General features: G+C 39.1%; 1 protein-coding gene across 3 annotated transcripts in view; it reads right to left on the bottom strand.

Annotated features, from left to right (window-relative positions):
• The window catches only part of LOC121315476 (putative histone-lysine N-methyltransferase PRDM6), a 46,898-nt gene extending 26,678 nt beyond the window's left edge, over nt 1-20,220 (bottom strand). For all 3 annotated transcript variants that reach the window (XM_041249592.1, XM_041249601.1, XM_041249610.1), the window contains exons 1-3: nt 20,065-20,220; nt 18,960-19,449; nt 14,272-14,579 (exon numbers count right to left, since the gene is read on the bottom strand). In XM_041249592.1, coding sequence (XP_041105526.1) covers nt 14,272-14,579; nt 18,960-19,437 — 786 coding nt within the window. In that variant the 5' untranslated portion in view covers nt 19,438-19,449; nt 20,065-20,220. The remainder of the gene's footprint in view (nt 1-14,271; nt 14,580-18,959; nt 19,450-20,064) is intronic.
• Between the last annotated feature and the right edge of the window lie 5,271 nt (nt 20,221-25,491).

Below are 25,491 nucleotides of genomic sequence, written 5' to 3'. Positions count from 1 at the left end.
TAAGTTTCTATTTCTTTTTATTCAGATTTTCCAGTAAAAATGTTGAGTTAATGTACAAATGTAAGTAACACATTATGACTAAACACAAATCAAATGATAATGATGTTTTCAAACCTAAATTAAGTAAGAATTATATGCACAAACATATCTATACACACACACACACACACGCACACACACGCACACACACGCACACACACACACACACATTCACACATTAGATGTTTTCACATATATACTTTCATATAGATATTATTATAAACCTGAATTTACCTAATAATGAATAGTTTACAATATAGTATGCCACAATTTATTTAAGTAATTGCTTGAAAGTCTTAATATGAAATGCTTTTATGCATAATATTATCTATAACATAAACACTGTCAATGTAAAAAAACAAGTTAGAAAAACGCAACAGCCGTTTAAAGTGGTGATATCAGACACAAAAGCCCAAGTTAGGAGAAGCAATTGGGGCAGCCTTGTCAAGCAACAAACAAATAGGCACAACTGGAAAGGTGCTGGGGCCCAACATTCACACAATTGTTGCTTCTAACTTGGCTTCTTTTTTTGATCGCTCCACTTTACATTGAAATGCTCATTCCCTTATCAACTGGGTTTAACCAGAATAAAGATGCTAAGACACATGTGCCAAAGAAAGTGCTCAACACAGACTGGAGTGTTCCTGGTTATCATTACAAGCACTACTACAGAGAGAAAGACAGACAGGGAATGGGAGTACCGTCATCACAGACAAGTATGCTTTGAGAAGACACACGGACAACATGCAGGTAAGGCACAAGTAGATCAGGGCACACATGGACAGACATTTAGCCCATACATACAAGAATATGTGAAAGAGCATGAAGCAATATATTTCCAACAATGAAGATGATGAACAAGACCAATAATGGCAAGGAGTGCAAGGGATAATGAGAATGCAAGGTAAGTGTATGGGAAGTGACAGTTGATGGGGCAGGCATTGCAGATCCAGGGCTGGGGTGTTGGAGTCTTGGCCACGCCCCCCCTGCTCGCACAACAGTTTTGACTGAGGTTTCAGCTGTCAGTCTCACATGCAGGAACACCCAGAGTGTGAGCATAGCGTAGCGAGTCAATTGTATGTGGTGTGGATGAGCAGAGCGGTGTAGTTCCTTGAGTGGAGCTGTACAGAGACTAGTTTTAAACAAGTTTTTCTACCTTGTATGAGGAACTACTGTTCCTCTCAATATAACACACACACACACACACACACAACAAACACACACACACATCCTATATACAGCACATATTTAAAAAATAAATAAATAAATAATAAATAAATAAATAAATAAAAAACATAACCCTAACCCTACATGGCAGCACTGTACCCATGGTGAGTCACTGAAGTAAAGCCTCTTATTTCATGAATAATACAAAAATTAAATGGTAAAGTGCCATCTTTATTACCACAACATACACATTTGCTACAGTCTTTTAATAGTGGAACACAGAGCGGAGTTATGTACAGCACGATAGTTTACCTTCAAACAGGATTTATACCGTTAACGCAATACCACTGGTTCTAAGCTATGCTATGGTTAAAACAATCGACACTCGCTGCTCCTAATTAAATGATGTGCATACAATGCCCCTTTTATCTATTTTGCTAAATAATTAACAAATGCAAGTTACCAGCTGTCAGTTTGTAAGTTAGGACTTTAAAAGCATATTATTGACTTTGCATCTCTAATCAAATAAATATTTACCACTGTGATTTGCTGAAATTATTTACCTTTCAATATTAATCACAATGAGAAGATAAAGTGCCGGCTAAAACAAATCTTCCAGTCATCAGGAAACAAATTATAGCGTGGCTGAAAAAATCTTTTCAAACTGACTATGCAGAGCGGTTTGCCTCTCATGAGTCCCAGCTGTCATATCAATAACCTGCCTTTTCATTATTAATTTCTAAGCATGTCTGACCTTGAGATGTCTACAAAAGCTAAGCAACCTTTTGTATAACGGCGTCCTGCTTTATCATGGAGGGACGTTGTATATGGGAGGTGAACCCTGCAATTTCCATCGCTAAAATCTGTCTATACCACACTGAAACGATCAATTTTGTAAATGATTGCAATAATCAAGGAAATTGCCTAATTTGTAAATCTTTGCATACAGCATTTTAATGGATCCCTTTACTTACTGCTGATGTTCTAAAAGCTAAATGAGTTGTTGTCCTGGCTGTCACTGTACAGAATGATATGGGTGGTCAACCTTAAATGAAACTAAAGGTCATGGATATCGGCGCATCTGAACATCCAGGAAATTCCTTTTCAAAATTGCAGGGTCATGCCAATGTATTTTTTTTCCTATGACAGTGTATTGTTTCAACATTTAAAATATAAAGGGTACCATAAAGCTTGTGAAGTCTTCTAATATACAGTGCCTGGTTGCAAACAGATACAAAAAAAAAGTTGTAAAAACTCCCTAAAATTAGGAACACATAGAAAATAGCGTAAAAACATACTTTTTGATTTTCTACTAAACACTGATAAAACAACACATAATGAAACAATGAACACCGGAAATGCTTTTTGAGTTTGTTCTTTTTGTTTTATATTGAGGAGGGTTTGTGCGCTCATGAATACCAAACCTTATTGAATAATCAACAGCAGCTTAAAACCCTTTGAATGAAGCACCAGTTAAAGTTGTGTATATCTGCCCTAGTAAAAAGTTTATGGATTTAAGGGTGGCGAGCCTGACTGGCACACTGGTCTTTTACATAAAGACCAAGATATTTATTTATTCAATTCAAATCAGGATATATCACGCACATATTTACATTCCAGTAGAATCCTGGAGGTTGCAGCAGTGATGCAAACTGTTAAAGCACATTGGTAAACTGTATCTACTTAGTTTATATTTTGTTTAAAAGACAAAGGATCCTTCATAATGAATTAAAACAATGTGTTCAATTAAAAAGTCATCACTGGTGCCTTAGTCGATGTTTGAGAGTGCTGGCATGGTGAACTCCAGATGAACTGAGATGCCAGATACAGTTTACAGGACCTGTGTTATAGTAAACAGTTCCCTTTCAATTCGAAAATAAGCATTAACGTATGGGACATTGCCATCAGGTAGATGGGATTGGCTGGCCTTTATAGCAAAACTGCCGATAGGCCTCTGCGCGAGCTGCCGTGTAAGCCCGCCCCCCTGGGAGCTTACTATACGCAGCACGCAGAGACTCTCTTCCTCTTTTGTCTTCAGCATTGGCAGCGGTAGGTACTAGAGCCCGTGACTGTTTGTACTCACAAAGCTTAGGCTTGAGAAGCTGGTTTTTGCCCCTTCTCCGAGTTTATTTCAGTTACGTTTATTATTGGTTACTGGATTATATAATTGTGTTATATATATTTTTTATATATTACTTTATATATCCTTCACACTTTGCTTCGGCATCACGTTTTTGTGTAACCTTGTGGTCTCCGTCTTCTCCTGTTATTATAATTATTTATAATTATTAAATATTAATTATATACTGTGTGTTTTTGGGTTGTATATATTATTTTTCAGATATATATACATTGTTTAGGACGCGCGTCGTTGGCCTTGGCCACGCGCATATTGCAGCCTCGGTCTTGAGTGGCTAGACCATGTCTGTGTGTGTGGAGTCTGCTTTGCAGCCCGCTTTTATCTTCCACTGCTGTGTGTTCCCCACCACGTGGTAGCTGTACGGTTTGCCCTACAGCCCATCTACAGTACACCAAGCACTTGCTGCAGCGTTCCAGAATAATAAAAAAAAATAAATAAATAAAAAATCCCTTTCACCAGAAGAAGACGACCACCAAGCACATTTTTCCCAGCACCAAGGTAGGTATATAAACACCATATAGACACCGTACCAGCACTAGTGTCTCCGCTCTGCGGGTCAGCTGATGCTTAGGCGTCTTGTGCTAGCGTCTCCACGCTCGGTACTCGCTCTGCGGCGCTTGGTGTAGCGCTTCCGCGCTTTGTGCAGCGCTTTGCGCTTGGGGCTCGGTGCTCGACGTCGACGCACGCACCTCAATGCTCGGTGTTCCGACGCTCGGTGCTCGGCGCTTCAACGCTCAGTGCTCGGCGCTTCAACGCTTTTTCACTACTGCACGTTTGGTCAGGCAAAGCTGCCTGCCAGTGACCCACATGACGAGTGCGTGGCATGCCTCCGGCTGGAGCACGCCGCATCTGCGCTGGCGGATAGGGCTTTTTGACAGTCTTGCGCCCTTAGGCAAAGGGCCAAGAAGTCAGTGGGTGGGCACTCCCCTTCATCGGGCTCTTCCCACACCATCTCAGCCCCGCCATCATCCACGGCGACGCCGCCAGGGCGACTGCAGCTCTCCACGAGCCCAGCCTCCCAGATTACAGCTGGTCAGAGGTCCCTCACCAGACGAGCTCGGGCTAACAGCCCCTCCCCTTCTAGGGCACGCCCTCGTCGGGAGTCTAGATTGTGCTCTAGATCGCCTCAGCGTAGGGGACGCTCTTGTTTCCCTCGGCGAGACAGGCGACACAGGGATAGATCTGAGGTGGCGAAGCTAACCTCCAAAATGTCCCAATTTATGGAGGTCATGATGGGACAGCAGTCTCTGCTTATGTCCCTGGCTACATCAGGACCTCGAGCCCCAGAGCAGCCTGCCGGGCCTGTCTCCAGCCAACCAGCGGCCCCCCCACAACCTCCATTGGCTAGTTCCCTCCCAATGCAGTCACAGAAGGACTGGGATATTGACGCCGTCTCCAGAGATGCTTCTGACATCCTGGAATGGGACAGTGTAGAGGCTGAGGTAGCCTCCCACCACTCAGACCAGGATGTCTGAGCAACCCGCCACTTGGGCATCGATTGGCCCCAGACAGAGCTTCCCCGGCGATCAGACTGTCTAATACAGCCAGTCTACTGACGGTGTACCAGGCGGCACTGATAAGGGAATTACCTGAGTGCCCTTCTGCGGCCCTAAGAGGCGAACTGGGTACTGTCAGCCAGCTGCTGGTAAGGCTGGCCCAGTTAAACGCGCGGGCGCAAGGCAGGAGCATTGCTTCCCTGGTGGTGGCCAGAAGACAGCTCTGAGTAGTGCAGAAAGCTGATAAGGCCCCCTTGCTGGACGCTCCAATCACTCCCGGACACACGTTTGGTCCGGCAGTGGAAGAGATGCTACAATGCTCCACCAAGGCATGGGAGGCATCACAGCAAATGGCCAAAATGTGGCCAAGTAAGCAGTTCCAGCTAAAGCAGCCTCAGGAACAGCCTTGGCATAAGACATCGCCACAGCAACAGGCGCAACCTCGGGGTAGCAGGACTTCCCCCGCAGGCCCATCAGCACGCAGCCAGCCTGGTTTTCCAAGACCACGGCGCATGGAATGGCACCCTAGAGGTGGTGGCAAGTCGCATCCTCATGGTGCTAGCCAGACCCCCCGTGAGCGAGCCCAACCAGCCCTGAGACATCCAGGCAGCTATTAGCTCACCCCTACACCGTTCCACAGATCCAGTTCTGGCAACAGTGCGCAAATGACATCTGGGTGCACAAGACCATCTCCAACGGGTACACCCTTCAGTTCCGGTTAAAGCCTCCCCCCTTCAGTGAAGGACTCGGTTCAGTCCTCAGCTCTGAATGCGGAGATACAGGCACTGCTCAGGAAGCGTGCCATTCAACAAGTAGACCCTGCTCTGATCGACCACGGGTTCTAGTCCAAGTACTTCCTAGTGCCCAAAAAGGACGTCGGGTTCCACCCTATTTTAGATCTGTGAGCACTGAACAGATACCTACGGCGGTTACCGTTCAGGATGCTTACGCACAGGCACATCATCCAGTCAGTCCGACACGGCGACTGGTTTACCACCGTGGACCTGACAGATGCGTACTTTCACGTTCCCATCTGTCTGGGTCCAGGAAGTATCTGCGTTTCGCATTCCAGAGCAGGGTGTACGAGTTTTGTGTCCTTCCATTCGGTCTGTCACTAGCTCCTCGAACCTTTTCAAAGTGTGTGGACGCCATTCTAGCTCCCTTGCGGGCTCAAGACGTCCGCCTGCTGAACTATCTGGACGACTGGCTCGTCTGCGCGCAGTCCAAGGAGCAGCTGGTACAGCACAAATGATGGTTATGAACCATCTTCAGCGGCTGAGTCTGAAGGTCAATTCAGAGAAGAGCCGTCTTGTGCCAAGCCAACAGATTGAGTTCGTGCAGTTGCATCTGGACTCAGTGTCCATGGAAGCAACCCTGTCGACAGAAAGAGTTGCCTCGCTGAAACGGTGTCTCTCCCTGTTCAGGTTGAGAGAAACAATCAGCATGGAGCTGTGTCAGCGCATGCTGGGGCTGATGGCTGCCGCCTCACAAGCCCTTCCCTTGGGCTTATTACACCAGAGACCTTTAAAGGCCTGGTTCAATGCCTTAGCATTACATCCGCAGAGAGACAAACATCGCAGGTTGACGGTATCCCGGACCTGCTGGGAAGCACTGCGCTGGTGGAAAGTTCTGGCAAACATCCGCCAGGGCGTTCGCCTGGGTCCCATCTTCCGGAGGGAAGTGGTTACAACCGACGCTTCCAACCAAGGTTGGGGAGCAGTCTGGAATGGCTCAGGGGCCCGCGGAGTCTGGTCAGGACCCTGGAGGTCAGCCCACATCAACGCTCTAGAACTCAGAGCAGTGGACCTCGCCCTCTGGCACTTCTTGCCAGTGCTTCTGGACAAGCACGTGTTGGTGCAGTTGGACAACACCACGGTTGTGGCGTATATCAACCGCCAGGGTGGCCTATGATCCCCCCGCCTTCACCGAATGGTAGAACTGCTGTTGCTATGGGCACAGCCGCGCTTGACCTCTCTGCGCGCGTTTCACCTACCGGGCAGAGTCAATTACGCAGCGGACCTCCTATCCAGAGGAGGCCCTCTTGCAGGAGAATGGCGTCTCCACCCTTAGGTGGTAGAGCGCATCTGGGAATGGTTCGGCAGAGCGCAGGTAGATCTCTTCGCTTCGCGAGAGACCACGCACTGCCCCCTGTGGTTCTCGGTAAGGGATCCCGACAGCCCCCTAGGAGTCGACGCACTGGCTCACGATTGGCCGCCAGTCCTCCTATATGCATTTCCACCGACTCCGATGCTCCCTGCCCTCTTAGAGAAGGTTAGGGTCGAGCGAGCGACAGTGATTCTGATCACTCCTCAGTGGCCTCGGAGAGTATGGTTCCCGAGCGTGGTGCAGTTGCTGTATGGTTAACCGCGGGAGCTTCCCCTGCAAACAGACCTATTGTCCCAGGCCGAAGGTCGGCTTTGGAACCCGAACCCCAAGCTCATGCAGCTATGGGCTTGGTCCCTGAGCGGGAGTGCCTGTCAGCCGTAGGGCTTTTGACAGCGGTGATCTCGACCATTCAGAGCTCCAGAGAGCCCTCTACCAGGTCGCAGTGCACGTACAAATGGCAGTTGTTCCAAGATTGGTGTCTGGCGGGGGGCCATGACCCAATATCTTGTCCTATGGCAGTGATATTACAGTTTTTACAGAAACTGTTAGATGAAGGGAAGTCTCCCTCTACACTTAAAGTGTATTTAGCCACCATATCAGCCTGCCATGTACGCATTGACGGATTATCACCAGGTTGCCATTTTTTGGCATCTCAGTTCCTTAAAGGCGCAAGACGCTTGCGACCTCCGAGAGTGACCAACTTACCGTCATAGAGCCTTGACGTGGTGCTAGAAGCCCTTACCAAGGCACCGTTCGAGCCTCTCCACTCAGTGGTTATGAAGCTCATGTCTATAAAAACCGCGTTTTTGCTGTCGGTAGTGTCAGCAAAACGCGTCAGTGAATTACATGCACTGTCAGTGCACCCTTCATGTATCTGCTTCGCAGGAGACGGTTCTAAGGTCTCCATGCATACAAATCCAGCCTTTCTGCCAAAGGTTATATCCCCGTTCCATATGAACCAGCCGGTCGAGTTGATGGCGTTCCATCCTCCTCCCTTTTCCTCTCCAGAGGAACAGCGGTTACACATGCTCTGCCCTGTGCGGGCATTGAGGTGTTATATTGACCGTACAAAGACCGTGAGGCAAACAGAACAACTGTTCATATGCCATGGTTCTAAGACGTTGGGTCAGCCATTGTCAAAACAACGCCTTTCCCACTGGATAGTGGATGCTATTAAATTAGCCTATGAGTCTGCAGGCCTTCCACAGCCAGGGCAGTTGAAGGCGCATTCCACTAGGGGTATGGCAACGTCCTGGGCCCTCTTTAGAGAGGTGCCCCAGTTGGGCTACACCGCATACCTTTATGAGGTTTTACAGATTAAACTTTCTGGATTCCTCTGCTCCATTATTTGGAGCATCTGTACTACACTCTAGGCACCTCAGGATGCCAATGTAGTGTCTGATACCCCACCTTAGGACAGGTGTCATTGCGAGCATAGACACTGAGGCGCAGCTCCGCATATGCCTAGATGTATTGCCTACGCAATTGCGTTATGACGTAAGTCTGTCCTACTGTCGAGAATCCTCCCTCGTGACAGCTTGGGTACACTGTTCCCATACGTTAATGGTTATTTTCGAATTGAAAGGGAACGATAGGTTGCGGATGCAACCCCAGTTCCCTGAAAGAGAAAATAACCATTAACCCGCGAGGTCGCTCTGGAAGCCTTCTCGGCCCAAAGAGCAAAAGAGGAAGAGAGTCTCTGCGCGCTGCGTATAGTAAGCTCCCAGGGGGGCGGGCTCACACGGCAGCTCACGCAGAGGCCTATCGGCAGCTTTGTTATAAAGCTCAGCCAATCCCTACTACCTGATGGCAATGTCCCATACGTAATGGTTATTTTCTCTTTCAGGGAACTGGGGTTGCATCCGCAACCTATCGTTTTTAATCGAGGCAAAAAAAGAGTAAACCTTAAAGAGTGGAGCTAATTCCCCCTGTTGATGAGACTGCACCAGCAGTCAATGAAACGCTCTGTTTAACGGTCAAAAGCAGCCATTTAAAATCAGTGCAAAAGGCAAAATGATGGATTCCAAGCAGAAATCATACTGCCTGTCTGGCAGCAACTTCGAATAGTACACCTAGTTTACTGTGTTGAGGAAGCACTTCTCTGACAGATTACATATCCTTTATCAAGGACGAAAACATGCACATGTATTTCTTACTTCTGTAGACAAAACCAAAGAATGCCAGACTGTGAGTCCAGCTGATTAGAAAACCCTGAACAGCCATGACAAGATGACCACCCTGGGGTGGAGAACCAAATGCTGTATATCAGAAGCCTGTACAAATAACCATCTTTCATTCCTGAGATTCTCCTTCTATCTCATTTCTGATAGCACATTTTTCTGCTACCAGAAGCTGACAAGCCCTATCAATGTATTTTTTTTTTATTTATTTCAATGTAAAGCATGTGTTCAGGTGACTCTTGTGTACTTCGCAACATTATTTTTTTTTTTTTTTATGAAACAAGTTGGTGGAAAATAGCATACAAAATATTCTACAGTCTTCAGAGTGAATTTTCTTTGTTACTTGAAAATGTAAAGTTTGACCAAGTGGACAACCATGTTTTACAAAAAAAAAAAAAAAAAGTATTTGCTCAGTTTCTCGTGTTGTAATTTTCAATATATGTTATACATGGGGATTAGCTTTTAGCAAACAGCAGATAAATAACGCAAACTCGTATGTGTGTGTGTGTGTGTGTGTGTGTGTGTGTGTGTGTGTGTGTGTGTGTGTGTGTGTGTGTGTGTGTGTGTTTGTCCTTTGTGAAGTCATTCGTTACACAATGAAAGTAAACCATTTGGTGGTATGTGGGAGTTGGATTTACAATGCTTTTCAATGACAGGTAAAGCTGAAGTGAACCCGCATTTTGACACCAGTGCAAGTAAATGTAAATTACAACAAGGGAGTTTCTTGCCTTCATGTTTGCTTTTCCTATTACTGGCACCGCAAGATTGCAACTCTTAGTCAAACCTTCAGCAATTGATTCCAGCCAATAGTGTCTTGTCAGTGCTTCACTTACTGCTCAATCTCACTAACCTGACATTTATGGTGTACTGATTGGCCCCTGTCAGAGATGGTGGTTGTAAATTCACTTAGAAAAGCTTTGTGTTAACAGCCAGCCTCTGAGGAGAGTATGTACAGGCTGCCTGACAATTGCTTGACCCTCTGCCCTTATTACAATGAGTAAATCAGACTTTGAGCCGTTGGACTGGAGCCTGAGGACTACGCCAAAAGGATTGACATGACTAAAGGTTAACCTCTGTCACACATGTGCAAAAATTTGGATAATGGAATTCTGTAACTTATCTAACAAAACACTTAAAAGCGATGTACAAATTATGCTGGCATAGACTGCTATAGAACAAAGATATGCTAAATATCTACTGCTGTGTCAGCTACACCATGGCTCATACAGGATAAACCACTGCACCTATACAGGCGATTCAAGCAGGGGGGAAAAAAAAAAACACTGATAGAATTACGAGTAAGGTATTCAAAAAGATAAATTACTATTGAATGTAATATTATTACTAAACATTCCAGACTATGCCTTATCTAAAAAATACACATATTGATAAAATAAAACTTGTTGGTATAGCCTGAGCTAAGCTTAAAGCCACAGTTATCCTTTTGAGCCAAGTTACTTCATCCCTTAATTATTTCTCACCAGGAGCTCAACTTTATGTGAGAAACACTCCATTGTAAACAAGGTGTTGGGCCCTCCTATATAAATGTATCGCTGTAGTGGTTCGTGGATGAATGATTTCCATAGAAAGCAAAAACAAAATGAAAAAATGAACTAGTTAATAAGGGATTCTGAGAACTACTTTCCTTCAGAATTAAAAGAAATAATAATCTGCAGAGAATTACAGTTTAAGAGCAAATTGTCTTCTCTCAAAAGAGTGAATTACAGAAAGCCAGCCATCTAAAGTTATAATATATAGTTAAAGAAACCAATCTGGTTTATTATGACAATGAAATGCGTCTTTACATTCCCATTGTTTTGCCAGCTGACAGAGAAAGTAAGTGATGTGAATTTCTTTGCACATTACACTGTGTACAGGGGCTGTACAAATGAGGGAGAGGGGCATCTGTCCACCTGAGTCAGATTAAAAGATTTTTGCTAGCAGTTTTAATGTGGAAATGGTTAAAGTTTTTACAGTTTATAAGGCAGCTCCGTAATAAAATGTTCAGGTCGGGGTAAAAACAACCGTTCTCAACAAAGAAACACAATAATTCATTCCAGGTCAGACGGGGGGGAAAAAACCCAAACTTAAAGAAACAGGAAACATAAGCACAACTATTTTGTTTTACAGCTGACTACACATGCCACAGAGCCCGGGTTTATTCCAAGGGTAATAAGCATGGCATGCATTTCAAATGCACGACATGCTTTAAAATCGCTGCCAAATAGTCTAGAAAAAGTAGATGATGGATGGTCTGAGAAACTTTAATTTAACTTTAATCGAACCATGGCATGAGCATAATTGTATCCCCTTGAGCTGCATGTTATCATGGGGATCGCGACTCCAGTGACCCTTTCAATGTTTGATAAGTGTTTGTTGGTAATGGCAGCCTACTTATATATTTAGGCATTCCCTGGTTTTTTTGTCACCATTATATTGGATAACTTAAATTTAAATACAAAACACATTTCTTCATTGCCAATTATTTTCATGTATAATACAAATAAATCTCTCATTAATAGCGTTTCTTAGACCTGACTAAAGCTGTTTTAGTGGGCCAGGACTGGATGTTAGTTTGGAGCATATCAATAGTTTAACACATTATTATCTCTATAAAATCACAACAGCTTACGTATTTGGCATTTAGGTAATAAATTAACAAGTAGAACAGCACTCTTAAAACCTGGCACCTGCATGTTTTATTACATTGATCAGACTGCAAGTATTGTTTTTCAGTCATTTCCAAAAACAAACTATGAAAAATGCCTGATTTTGTTTTCCTGTTACCTTTACTGTAACATTGTTTTATCCATGTGCATATGCCAAGAACTAACATTCTGTGAATGGAAGAAACACAAGAGGAGACCAAAGAAAAGTCATTTCTCAAGGCAGAATTTTAAGTACATGTGTAATTGTCAGTGATTGCTCATGTTAGCGTAGGTATACTCTCAACGGTTTATCAGTGGAGAATTCAAAGGACAGGTATATTTTTTAACAGTTTCTCCGTGCTGAAATTTAAGGTGAAAAATAACATTCAGAAGAGAATTCTAAGGCTCTGTCAGCAGTTCCTCACAGCTGAACTTTAAGGGCAGCTTCATTTGTTGGCAGTTTCTCAGAGAGCTCAAAGGACATGTACGCTTGTTGCATTTTCAGAAGAGAATTCAAAGGGCAAAGTATAGTTGTTCACAGCTTCTTTGAAATGGTACACTTGTCTGTAGAGCAGAATTCTAAAATGGATAATTGAGCATTTAGGGGTTTAATAAGAAGGCAACAATTAGCTCAGCATTATAAGCTAGATAATATTAGCTACATGGTTACATTTTCTGATATCTGTTGTACATAAAATAAGTATATGTATGTTTTTAAACTGGTAAACTGTTATAACCAGTCCTGTGCAATTTCTCAGATCTCTAATATTCCCACTGAATTTTCATGTACACTGTGTACATTCCTCCAGTCTAGTCTTATTATGATCTGATGTTAAACAGAAAACGGGGAAAACCTTGAGCAGCCATATTAATTTATCCCTGAGGGAAAGAGTTAATTAATAACAAAGATAATATTTTCATTTATGTTATGCTCATGCAGGCTTTTTTTGTGAACCTTTATTAGCAGGCATATTAATGGATAAATGATCTCTATCTCTGTGATACCAAAAGTACTTAATTGCTGAGAAAGTTTCTGTTTTCTTTAAAGAGCCATTACAGGATGATTGCGGCCATTACTTCAATTTGAAAAATACCAGAAATCTTTCAAAGTTTTTGCTATTGTTGGAAGAAAAATGTTCATGCTGCCAAAAAGAATATGTTTAGCTGATCATACTTGGTATGCTCCTTTTCAAAAGTAAAATTGTTGCTGTCTTGTACATGCTTTCTTACACAACAAACCCAGATGAAATGGGACATGAAATAACTTAAATGACTAATTGCGTGGCTTTCTGAATCAGTGAACCAATGTTAAACATGTCACCTCCACACTCGCTCATGCCAAATAAAAAGAATTATCATGGCCTCTGGCTTGGACAGTTTATCATTTCCCATGAATGCCCACAGGTGTCAAGACATGATGTGAGGTTATGGAATAGCATCTGATACACTTGAAGCTGATGTAAAGTGAAGTGCGCAGATTATATCCAAAGCAAACAGCAAGCAAGAAGCTCTCCTGCAGAACAAAATGTGATTGTCCATCTTACTGTGGGTTCAAATTTTAATTAAAAGAGTTATAAACATTGGAAAAAAAATTTAAACCTATAAAGACTTTATTTATGGATTTGTGTTCGTACAGTACTTAGTTTAAGATAATAGAATGTGTTACAGAACTGTTCTAAAACTCTCCATAAAAATATGAAAATCACCTCTTCAAACATGTTATATCCACGTTATTTACTGGATTGTTATAATGCAAGTCAGTCGCTTTGCATCACAGTTGTGGAAAAAAGAATTGGAAGGTCATCACTGTGTGTCCCTGTGAAAATGTAGCATTCCGCTGTTTTCTCAGAAATTAACCATTCTTTGAGACAAATGCTGCCCAGATTAAGTAGCTAATGCAGTAACTCTTAAAGGTGTCAGCTATAGAAGCTTGTTTTTTTTCAGTATTTGATTCTTCCATTTGCCAAGTTTCATTGTTCTTTGGTTGTGTTTTTTCCCCCACAGCAGCAAAACAAAGTGGTCAACAACTCAAGCTAAAAGAAAAGAATGAACTGCCCATTTATTCTTACAAGTACATAGATTTGACACCATTCTTTCTTTTCTATTTGTATATATTCTGGGGAAGGATATTAGGCAAAAAAAAGTAAACTTTTGCATATACAATAATGGCTGTTGTGAGCAACTCTGAATATTAATTCACAAACAGATTCTCTAAAGTGAAACTGCATGAAAAAAGAGGGGTACAACTATTTCAATTAGGGACCTTATATGAGCGATGGATGCTCTTCACATTTTTAAAACAGTCCTTGAACAAATTGTTGTATATCTGAAGTGATTTTAATTGACATTCTCTCAAATCTCAGCTTCAAGGGGGGGTTTCAAGCAGCATCCCTTTAGCCAGCAGAGTGTGTTGCTAAGGCACAGAGTTATTAGTGATGTCATGCACTGATACAGTTGGAATACTTCATCCTTTGCTATAGATCTCAGAGACCTACCTCCCACATGTGTCGTGAGTTCCTCCCAACTCCAGGTTGGGGTTTGTCCAGCAGCTGTGGAACTCCCTGAAAGGGACCAATCCATGTGCCCTGCGGGATCCTCTGTGCCGCACAGATTCCATATCCCAGTCCTGGCACGGTGCTGGTGCAAAGGCACACTTCCCTGGGAAGATCCCGCAGCCACTCGGGGATCTCTGGTGGGGGGACGGAGGCAGCTGAGCTGCTTGTTCCCACCAGTCTCCGCAGCGAGTGCAGGGGGCCGTGCATGGGGCACTCACCATTCCGGTTATCAACACACATGTCACAACCTGCGGTGGAAACATAGGAAGAGATCAGGCCCCCCTAAACTGATCCTGGGATTGTAAAAATAAATCAGTCAATCAATAGAAACAATTAACCATAATTTAAACCTTATGTCACTACAGTCCTTGTTGTGTTCAAGATTTTTTTTTTAATTCCAAGTATACAATCCCAGAAGAGGTCTGGCGGACAACTTGTTTGCTGGGCTTGTTTGTTAAAGCCCAACACCCATTAGAAACTTTTAAAATTGATTCAGGAGTTTTCATTTAACATACTGTGGCTTGTTCTTAGATATACTTTCTACAGAAAAAAATCTGAACCAGACTACTAACTTCCAAAACTATATTATTATTATTATTATTATTATTATTATTATTATTATTATTATTATTATTATTATTATTATTATTATATTATTATTATTATATAAATTGAATGGCAGTATTAACTCATGATATTAAATAATCATTAACCTTTAGATAATTACGTTTTTAATTTAGATATGCGATCATTCAAAGAAGCCACTTTTGTAGGTCCAAAAAGAAACAATTATCATCTGAAATACAGACTTTAAAACAATACATAATGTATATTTTTCAAAAAATTAGGGGAGGTACATACATCTTTTTGAGCCAAGGTAATAATAAATAAGTTTTGAAAATGTACTGTACTGCCCGAAATGTACGGTTGATAAGAGACAGCCTCTTGCAAAGATGTGCACTGGTTTTTAAACTTCAATACGGCTTTAATTTATACAATAATAATTGTACTCACTTCGTTTTGTATAATGAGACTGAACTGTATCTGCAGCCTGTACAAATTAAATGTTGTGAAATTACTAAGATAAGACAGAAGCAAACCATATTTTCAATGAACACCGCAAACCAACGTTTCATTTACAGTGAAACTGTGGATTTGTGAAGGACATTATTGAAAATAAAACACAAAATTATTGAACTCATGAGAACTTTACAGGCCTACGGGTTGTTGCACAAACGCGCTGCAACCTCTGTGGGCTGTGCCTAATGTAAATTTGCTCGAGGAATTCATAAACCGTTTCTTGAAAAAGTTAATGAATGTGGAGAAAGGAGAACGTCGTCTCACTCTTAAAGGTGTAAATGTTTTTAAGCTTTTGTTTCTACATTTTACGTTTTGTTTAACCTAAATTCCGAAAAAATATAGTATTGCGCATATGCAAAAACATTTGGAACCGATTAATTTATTTTTTCACTTAAAAAAAAAAAAAAAAAACAATAATAATAATAATATAATAATAATAATAATAATAATAATAATAATAATAATAATAGCACACTTGAAAAGGCTTATGTATCTACAAATTAATAGACGACGCGCAATTGCTTAGCTTTAAAATTGTGTTCTGCACTAACCTAAAAGATTCGCTAGACAAAATTAGGTGTTCGTTTATGTAAAGGGGCATCTCTTTAGGTAACCAAACTAGTTAGGAGACTTAGTTTTACAAAATTCAGAGTAGAATTTCAAAATGTACCAAGAAAGAAAGCTTAACTTACAATGCAACTTAAGCCAATCAGTACATTGTCATCTCATCAGCCTTTAGAATTGAAAATAAAAAGAAAAAACGTTCCAATTGTAGGACAAAGCTACTGTGAATTTAAAATAATAATAATAATAATAATAATAATAATAATAATAATAATAATAATAATAATAATAATAATACATGTTGCTAACGAAGTGCCACTGCCAGAAGCAAATACAGACAAGGGTGACAATTGCGAGGCTGTTTTGTCTCTATTTGTCAACCCAAGTGAACAGTTCTGCCAAAATCATAAAATGTCCTTTTCACATTTTCAATGTTTCTTGTATTTCATTTTTGTATCTTTTTTTTTTTCATACAATAAGCATGAGGTCCAACTCCAATTTAATTGCGGAACATCTGCTTTGCTTCGAGTAAGTAAAATAGCACAATACAACTTCTGTCATTAAAGTTTTGGTTTAGTATGGGGGAAGCTGAAAAATTTTACATGCATTCTAATTTCTTTTTTAAAATAATAATTTTAAGTATATGAACTCATTAAACCGTGATGGTCATCACACAGGGGGTGTGGTTACTTGAACAGCATTTCTATCTCCATGTTATACAGTAAGAATGTTGGTCACTATGTACTTGCTTCATTATCCACTTTGCTCTGTATGCCAGCCAACATCAGTGTAGATCACTGCATGTTAATCACCATAGACTACAAAACGCCATTCCAATAAACTCGACGCGATTCCGTGTCTTATAGGTGATAGTATTATTATGTCTTCTTCAGACACTGTGGTTGTATTGTAAATGACTCAGATTTGTTTGAAATATGAGTAAGAGAATACTGTGTGTAGATAAAGCAGTCCCTTGTCCCCCAGAGACCTTCGTATACCATGTAGAGGTGATGAATAGGGGCCGGTGAAGAAGATCGATTCCTGAGCCACACTCACTCCACTCTCTTCTACAAAACTATACGGCAATTAATTGTGGCTTGTCCCCTCATCCTTCATCTCCTTGTGGCATATATCGATGGAGATTACTGCTGATGGACCATTTTATCACCTTCTGGAATTTATTTGTCAGTGGTGGAAAAATTTGAGTCAAATTATATGTCACCATATACCCTATTATATATATATATATATATATATATATATATATAATATATATATAGATATAGATATATATATATATACAGCCATATAAAATAACTTCATCTTATCTTTAACATTCTTCGAGAAATTTAATTTAGTGTTCAGGAATAAATCATATCCTTATGTTTAGGCTACAAACCGACTGCAGGAATAGATTATTCGACATGGACAAATATTGCTTAAGGTAATATAATATTATTCTACGTAGCCCAAGGAGTTCCCATTCTACAAACAAGCCCCTTTCCTCCTCAGTAAATTTGGCAAAATACAAATAAATGCTATTATTATTATTATTATTATTATTATTATTATTATTATTATTATTATTATTATTATTATTATTATTATTTCAACGTTTAATCATATGAGCTTTTCAAATACTAAATGATTAAAACATGATGGATTCTTAATTGTGACAGGTATTGGTTTCGTTAGCTATTTTTTTAATAGTCAATAGCATATCTAAAAGTATTCTAAACTGTTTTACATGTTCTTGGACCGTATCCACAGTAATATATCACAAACTGGTTCAATTTAAAGCCTCCATTTTTAGGGCGGGGTATACCGAAATGTCCGTGCAGGATGCAGATGAATGTAATTTATTTTAAGGATGTTTGTATGAAGATTTTTACCAATTCGTAACATTTGCATCATATCCAAATCTGCATTGTTACGTAATATGACGAGGTAATATGAGATACCACATTTTTGTTAATTACGTAACTTGTTGGGACAGTTAAGTTTCCACATTTAAAATGCTAGTAAAAAGCGTTCTTTTGATTAATAATCATACATTTAATAAGGACTACATTACAAGCCAATGTGTCTCCTTTTGATAAATGTCCTTACATAGCTACATATCTCATCTATATCCAGCTTTGCTCATAATTGTGTTCTTTTTCTTGGTTTTGCTAATAAAGTTTTTTTTTTTTTTTTTTTTTTTTTTTTTTTTACTTTTTACTTTTTCAGTAATTGTTAGTAAATTTGCCATGCAAAATCTCTATTGCTGACGTATACAGTAAAAAGAGTATTGCTCCATGTATGTTATGTTATGGGATTTAACAGTGAGTTTATATTGATTAATAAGCTACGACAATTCATTGTGCATTGTCATTTACAGATCTATATATAGCTTATATATTAGTTCGGTATCTCATGTACTCAACATTAAAACCCCACAGCCTATATCAAAGCATCAGATTTTAAGTGAAAGTAATAACTTTAAGACTGACATATTTTGACACAGTAAACTTTGACATAACAAGATCTTTTCTCGTTAGGCAGTTTAAAGTTTGAGCACTGAAAGGTGATCTGTGTGATTAAAAAAGGCAAATGTATAGTTTTTACTAGAAATGACAAACAAAAACTTTGTGTTTTCTTTTTGTTAAACCACCAAGTGTTGTATTGTAGTCTAACATCTTCTTAGTTAGTAAGTTTAATAAAATGTTTATAACACATAGATTAAACATCAACAAGGCGAAGTGTACAGTGTACTATCGTGCCATGTCGCTTTAGCAGGGCCTACTTCTGTAATTGTTAAGCGCTAATGAAATTGCGTAATGACAGACATTTTCAACTTTACCTCTACACGTAACAGATGTGCACCATCAAACACATCAACGATAAGGAAAGAGTATTAAAAAATCTAAAACCGGTACCCAGCTGTAAAGACACAAACATATTGTCCCCCATTGGTGACTTCAAAATATATAGCCTGTACGTACGGTTATTTGGGTCGCTGGTGTGATTGTTCAAAGGAATAATTTCCATTCTCTGCTGTCCATAGAGGTAGTAGTCTAACTCCTCGGGGGTGAATTTAATTCTTGGTCCTCTGTCGTTTTTACACTGGGAAAATGAATACAGCTCTTTGCTTTGACCACTGAGTACTGATGTGGGGATTTCGGGGCACTGCGAGTGTCCAAAAAGTGCAATCTGGGGCACAGACAGCTGGGTTAACCCTGCTAACGAGGTGGATGTGCAGGACGCCGATGATGGGATTGAAGCAGAGGAGGAGGCGGAGGAGATGGAGGTCTGGCGCTGGCGGAGACTTTCTACCGGGAGATCTGCTCTCTCGTGTGGCTGCAGCTGACTCAGAGCTCCGGTCTTTAGTTGGCTTTGCGGGAAAAGCTGCTGCCAGTGCTGAATGTAGACTGGATCTACCTTCAAGAAAGCAGATCCGCTGGGGTCACCGGGCTTCAGCATTTCAAACTTTGTCTAAAGAGCACAGAACAAGGTACGCGTTTATTCATTTATTTTCAGGAATGTTGCTGAAGAAGAAACAAAAATTATAACAAGAAAGCATACACACTTATTAGGTTAACTATGACTATAGTTCTGCATGCCAAACATATCCTGTATAATTGCAATACCATGAAGTTGTGGTGTTGTATGTTTGGGGAGACACATCTTCACCTATACTTGGCATAGTATTAAATAAACAAGTGTATGAAAGTTTATTAATAGCACTGCAAAAAGTTTGTGAACATATGTCCGTAATTCTTTGCTTGGGTGGAAAGTATATGAAAATATTGCTTCCACAATGTAAGAGTGTATAACTTACTTTTATTGAAGCGATCCTAAAATGATACAATAGTATCAAAATGCTCTCAATCTAAGAAAAATATTTTTGGAATAACATTGGTTACTTTACTTTGTGAGTCAAGCATATCATTCTGATAGAAGATTTATTTCAGTTTAATACTTCCTATGCTTTAGAATGGCAAAAACGCTACATCTGTTTTGCTGTGCTATTGCTTACAGTGAGGATGAGTGCGATAGTTTCTCCTATTTTAGGTAACATGCTAGCATTCTGTATATAAATAGACTTACCCAGTTTATTCAAAGATCTGTCTTTTCCTCGTCACTCACAATGGCTCCGGAGTGTATATTCCAGATCCTTAAATCATAATCCCTTTGTTTATGGGATATGAGGTGTTCTCTAGCCCAGCTCCAAGTGCGAGAGTACAATATCAGAGCTTCCCCCCTTCTCGCTTGCTCTCTGATCACTAGTAGGCTTGAGAGGGGGCACGTGGGCTTTACGGCAGCACACAACACAAGGGATGGGGGAGTTAACACTGGATCAAAAATACAACCTAACATCTGTCTCTGCCATTGCGATAGTGTTTGGGTTATTAAAAAGAGCTCATGGCACTTTGAGATCGAGGATTCAGATCACTGTCATGACCTAATGACACATACAGAAGTATTTATTTTTGTCTTATATATATATATATATATATATATATATATATATATATATATATATATATATATATATATATATATATATATATATATATATATATATATATATATATATATATATATATATATATATAAAAAATGCAAAAATGACTGCGAGTTACATAACCGTACATTAACAAGACGTCTCTGTTTCCACTGTTTTAATCAAAATTTTTAATCAAAATGAACTTGAAACACTTTATTACTCTGAACGTTGGATTTTATCATAAAGGGAAACGAGTAATTTTACTGGAGTCAATAAATCGCGGTCTTAAAATTTTTTTTTTTGTAATAACTTGGCGAACAAGATTTCCGTAGACCGGCACTCTATTATTATTATTATTATTATTATTATTTTTTATTATTATTATTATTATTATTATTATTATTATTATTATTATTATTGATTCAGTCCTTTCATTTATCTATTTTTTTACAAGTAAGTACAGGTATAACATTAAAACTATTTAAAAATGAATTTATATTAGGCTGTAACTGACTTCATGGTATTGTTATTTTAGTTTCTTATCCAATCTCCAATGTTTCCCACCCATTCTTTCAGACTGAGAAAGTTACTGCTGTTTGGATTGTGTCTGTATCTAAATGCAGGGCATTTTTACACAGTTTTGAACAGAGCAGAGCTAAAAAATGTTTTGACTGGCGTCGTTTTGACAAGGTCATCCGTCATCTGCACAACAGATTGATAACACAAACTAAAAGACACACATAATCGCCAGAAAAAGAATTTGGTTGAGTTGACTATGAAAGTCTAGCTCACTTGAAAAGAATGTAGGTCGTAGAGTACATTGATCTCCCGGATTGTTCTGCGACAATTCTATGAGTGTGTAGCCGGGAGGATTTTTTAAAAGCTTAATTGTTGTAGCCAGTATGTTTCTGTTATTTTTATTGTCGAATTTCAAAAACAATATGCCTGTATACTCTATATCAAATTGTAATTAAACATCAATACAGACATCAGCTATTTCTGACTTTCACGCAGGTAGGGCGATTTAATGGCGCTTTACATTAAGTTAAACATATATTTAATGTACATTTAAATAACCACTAAGAGTATTTTTATTCACTTTTTATTCACCTATACCGTAGCTGTGCATATTAAGAAACAGAAATGAACTTTTTGACGACAAACATATACTTACAGATTAAGGTGCCGGTATACAGCATCGTTTCTTTCTTTATTTTTTGCATCAATGTACATAAACAGTAAAATAATGCTGACTGCGGCCTCAATCATCACACATCACCACATAAACACCTACTGAGGACAGCATGCTCCATTTCAGCTTGGTAATGTTGTCCTATAACTTCTACTTCTGCTTGTAACGAATTGTGTTAAGTCACATTCACAAATGCGATTTCAATTACAGAGTATAATCGGTAAAAAGTGAGGGATTTAAAACAAAACTACCACCAGGGACTTTTCAAACTTGGGAACCAAAGAGCAATAAAAGATCTCTGTAGCTGTCTGATTAACATGGGTCCTCTGGGAGGGATTGCAAGCACACTTAACGCGGTGCTTGTCCATCAAGCGCCTAACAGAGGATCACTACTTTACTAAATGAACAGGGTCCTGCTTAAAATTGGAAATTAAAACTAAACAGGTTTTTTTTTTCTCTGAATCGTGACCTATTGAGGCCTATCTATAGACAAGTAATGTATTAACCACAACCTTGGTATAGTTTTTCATTTACTTCAATAAAGCCAAAAAAGCCTTCCATATCTTTTCGGATACATTGTGTATATGCAAGTGTACGTATTATTATTATTATTATTATTATTATTATTATTATTATTATTATTATTATTATTATTATTATTATTATTATTATAATAATAATAATAATAATAATAATAATAATAATAATAATAATAATAATAATAATAATAAATATAAGACATCTATAGACCAGATGCCTTTAAAAACAAGCTGTTCAATGATGTTTAAAAAATTAAATTTCTGGAGCTAAATAACAGGTAATTTTATGAGTAGAGGGAAATATAATATTAGCAGTTGCAAGTCTTATTATTTCACAAAAAAGTGAAAACCGTACTTTTGTACTAATATATGTATACTGGCGCTTTACTTTTACCTTGCTATATAAACTTTATGTATAAATAGTTAAACAAAAATCCAATTGTGTAATAAATGGACCTGGATTCCAGGCAGTGTATGTAGTTTAGGTTTTGGTTCTGCTATTGGTAAACTTTAAAATGTTTATTTAGTGTATTTAGTTTATAAGACAAGAAAATATCCAATCAAAGGAAAACTACACTTTTTTCTGTGTAGTGATTTAAGCAACTTGGGACTTCCAGTTATAAAAATGATCACGTTTAATATTTAATGTGGAAGCGATCAGACGTGTTTTTTAATCTTTACCCTGCAAATCGATTTGGAATATTGCTACGAATTTTCTGAAGTGAAATAAATAAGGCGCGAGAGTGTATTAAACGCAAAAGGGAAGCGCAGTGGTGTTTTTCTTCATTGATTAATGACTTCTAAAATAAAACGGAATGGGAGCTTGGATCGATAAATTAACTGCCGAAATTCATCATTTATTTGACAAAAATAATCTTATTATAGTGGCAAGACGTTGTTGACGTAGAACTCAAAATGCTAGTACAGGATTAGCCCCGATCTGCATTCTGTATGTATCTGATTCTGCTTGACATCCAATTAAAAAGTTTACATTTCTTGTTAATTAATTCGCCTGATCCACGGAAGACAAATGGACGGTTCTCTTTGACAGGAGTCCGATAAAGAATTCAAAAGCTTTTCTCCATGTCCTGGGTGTCTCCTGATTATAGTTTTAAGGTCACGGGTTGCTGGGTTTATAATTCATTAATATAGACATTTATTCAGATGGGACTCGGTGATCCACATTTTCTCTAGCATCATGATTTAATCTCTGCTTGCAGAGTACCATATTTATTTAGCTTAATATAGAGGTTTTAGCTCTAATAAAGCGGTTATTAATTTATATTTAACCAGTCCTAGGTTTCATAAAAATAAATACAACACTACCCAAAATGATGTGGAGAGAGAACTTGTGTTCTTCATTGGTAACAGAATGTACGCAACATTAACTTTTAATATCAACTCGTATTTTTCAAGTAGGCCTATGCATTCTTAGATGAGGTGCATAATAAATATTAATTCAAAAACTACAGCGCTCTCCCACGTTTATATAGTTTCTATAGATGTGGTTTACTGTATTTATAGAATTATTCAAATAAATCGAGATCAAAATACAAGTAATGTAAAATTGTTTAAAAGGGATTCATTTTAGAGACTCACGTTCTGCTGCCAAATGAAAAGTTATTTTCTTTGGAACCCTGCATGGCAATTTAAGAACAGTGATATGACTAATCCTCACTTGACATGGCAAAATGCAATGCATAGTCTGTTAACTTACACACATGTTGATTTTCTTTTCGGGTTTGACATTTTTGTATTAATATTATACAGATTTATTGCAGAACAATGGTATATTAATGCTCTCTCTCTCTCTCTCTCGCTCTCTCTCTCTCTCTCTCTCTCTCTCTCTCTCTCGTATAGTGGTACCCAATAGCATTGACACCCTTTCCACACTTCTACATGCAACACACACGTTGATTTTGAGAGCCGTTAAATAAAATACATTGATTGATTGATAGCTTGATTGTATTCCCATTTAGCCTGTAATTAACATTCTTCTCAATGTCATCAATTCTAAAATATGAATATGAAATTATAAAGTGAATTAAATTTAAAAAAATAAAATAATATAGTCAAGATAAAATTGAAACAGGGACCTAAACTTTAATTATCAGGCTTACATGAAAAATTGTATGTATGTGACAATTAACATATTATTATTATTATTATTATTATTATTATTATTATTATTATTATTATTATTATTATTATTATTAGCAAAAGCAACATCAACAGTACTAATTGTGATTTCGAGCTATCTTAAAAGTATATATTTATATGGAGAGAGAGAGAGAGCATAAGTTTCCAGAAGTATTCACTCCCCTGCAAAGTTTTCACATTTTGTTGGCATCTGAGCATACTCCACGACACTTTCAAATTAGACTCTACATGTAGAATCTACACAAACAACTCTACATTGATAACTTTAAAAAATGCATATAGAATATAGAGAAGTAAGATTTACAAAGAAAAACAGATTAATCTCAGTTGCATAAGTATTCAACCCCTTTGCTACTGCAGCCCTAAATCAGCTTAGTGAAATGGTTCCTGCCTGTGTGTCCTCAAAGTGGTTTAACTTGCAGATAATTTCCGTCAGGTATATAAAGACTTTCAAGCTGCAGCTCACATAGTGATCCAACAAAGCAACCATGAAGACTAAGGAGCTTTCGAAACAAGTCAGGGATAATGTGGTAGAGAGGCACAAAGCAGGAGAAGGGTACAAGATCATTTCAAATGTGCTGATTATCCTTCTCAGTACAGTGAAGTCCATCATTAAGAGATGGAAGATGCATCATACCACCCAGACACTACCCAGATCAGGCCGCCCTCACTAACTGAGCAGCCAGGCAAGCAGGAAACTGGTTCGGGATGTCACTCTGAAGCCAACAATGACCTTCAGAGATCTGAAAAGTCCTGTGTCTGAGATGGGAGTCAGTGTTCACACATCAACAATAAGCCGGTCCCTGCACAAAGCTGGTCTGTATGAACGGGTGACAAGAAAGAAGTCATTACTCAAAAAACCACATCTCAAAAAAGCATGTAGATGATTCTGCAGACATGTGGAAAAAAGTTTTGTGGTCAGACGAGACACAAATTTTACTTTTCGGTCTAAATTCCAAGTGTTACATCTGGCACAAACCCAACACTGCACATCACCCAGTCAACCCATCCCAACTGTCAAGCATGGTGGTGGCAGCATCATGTTATGGGGATGCTTCTCTTCAGCAGGGATTGGGAAGCTTGTCAAGATAGAGGGGAGAATGGATGGTGCAAAAGTACAGGCGAATCCTTGAGGA

This window comes from Polyodon spathula, chromosome 1 (assembly GCF_017654505.1).
Source record: "Polyodon spathula isolate WHYD16114869_AA chromosome 1, ASM1765450v1, whole genome shotgun sequence".
Taxonomy (NCBI): domain Eukaryota; kingdom Metazoa; phylum Chordata; class Actinopteri; order Acipenseriformes; family Polyodontidae; genus Polyodon; species Polyodon spathula.
This window is presented reverse-complemented; position numbering and strand designations above follow the sequence as displayed.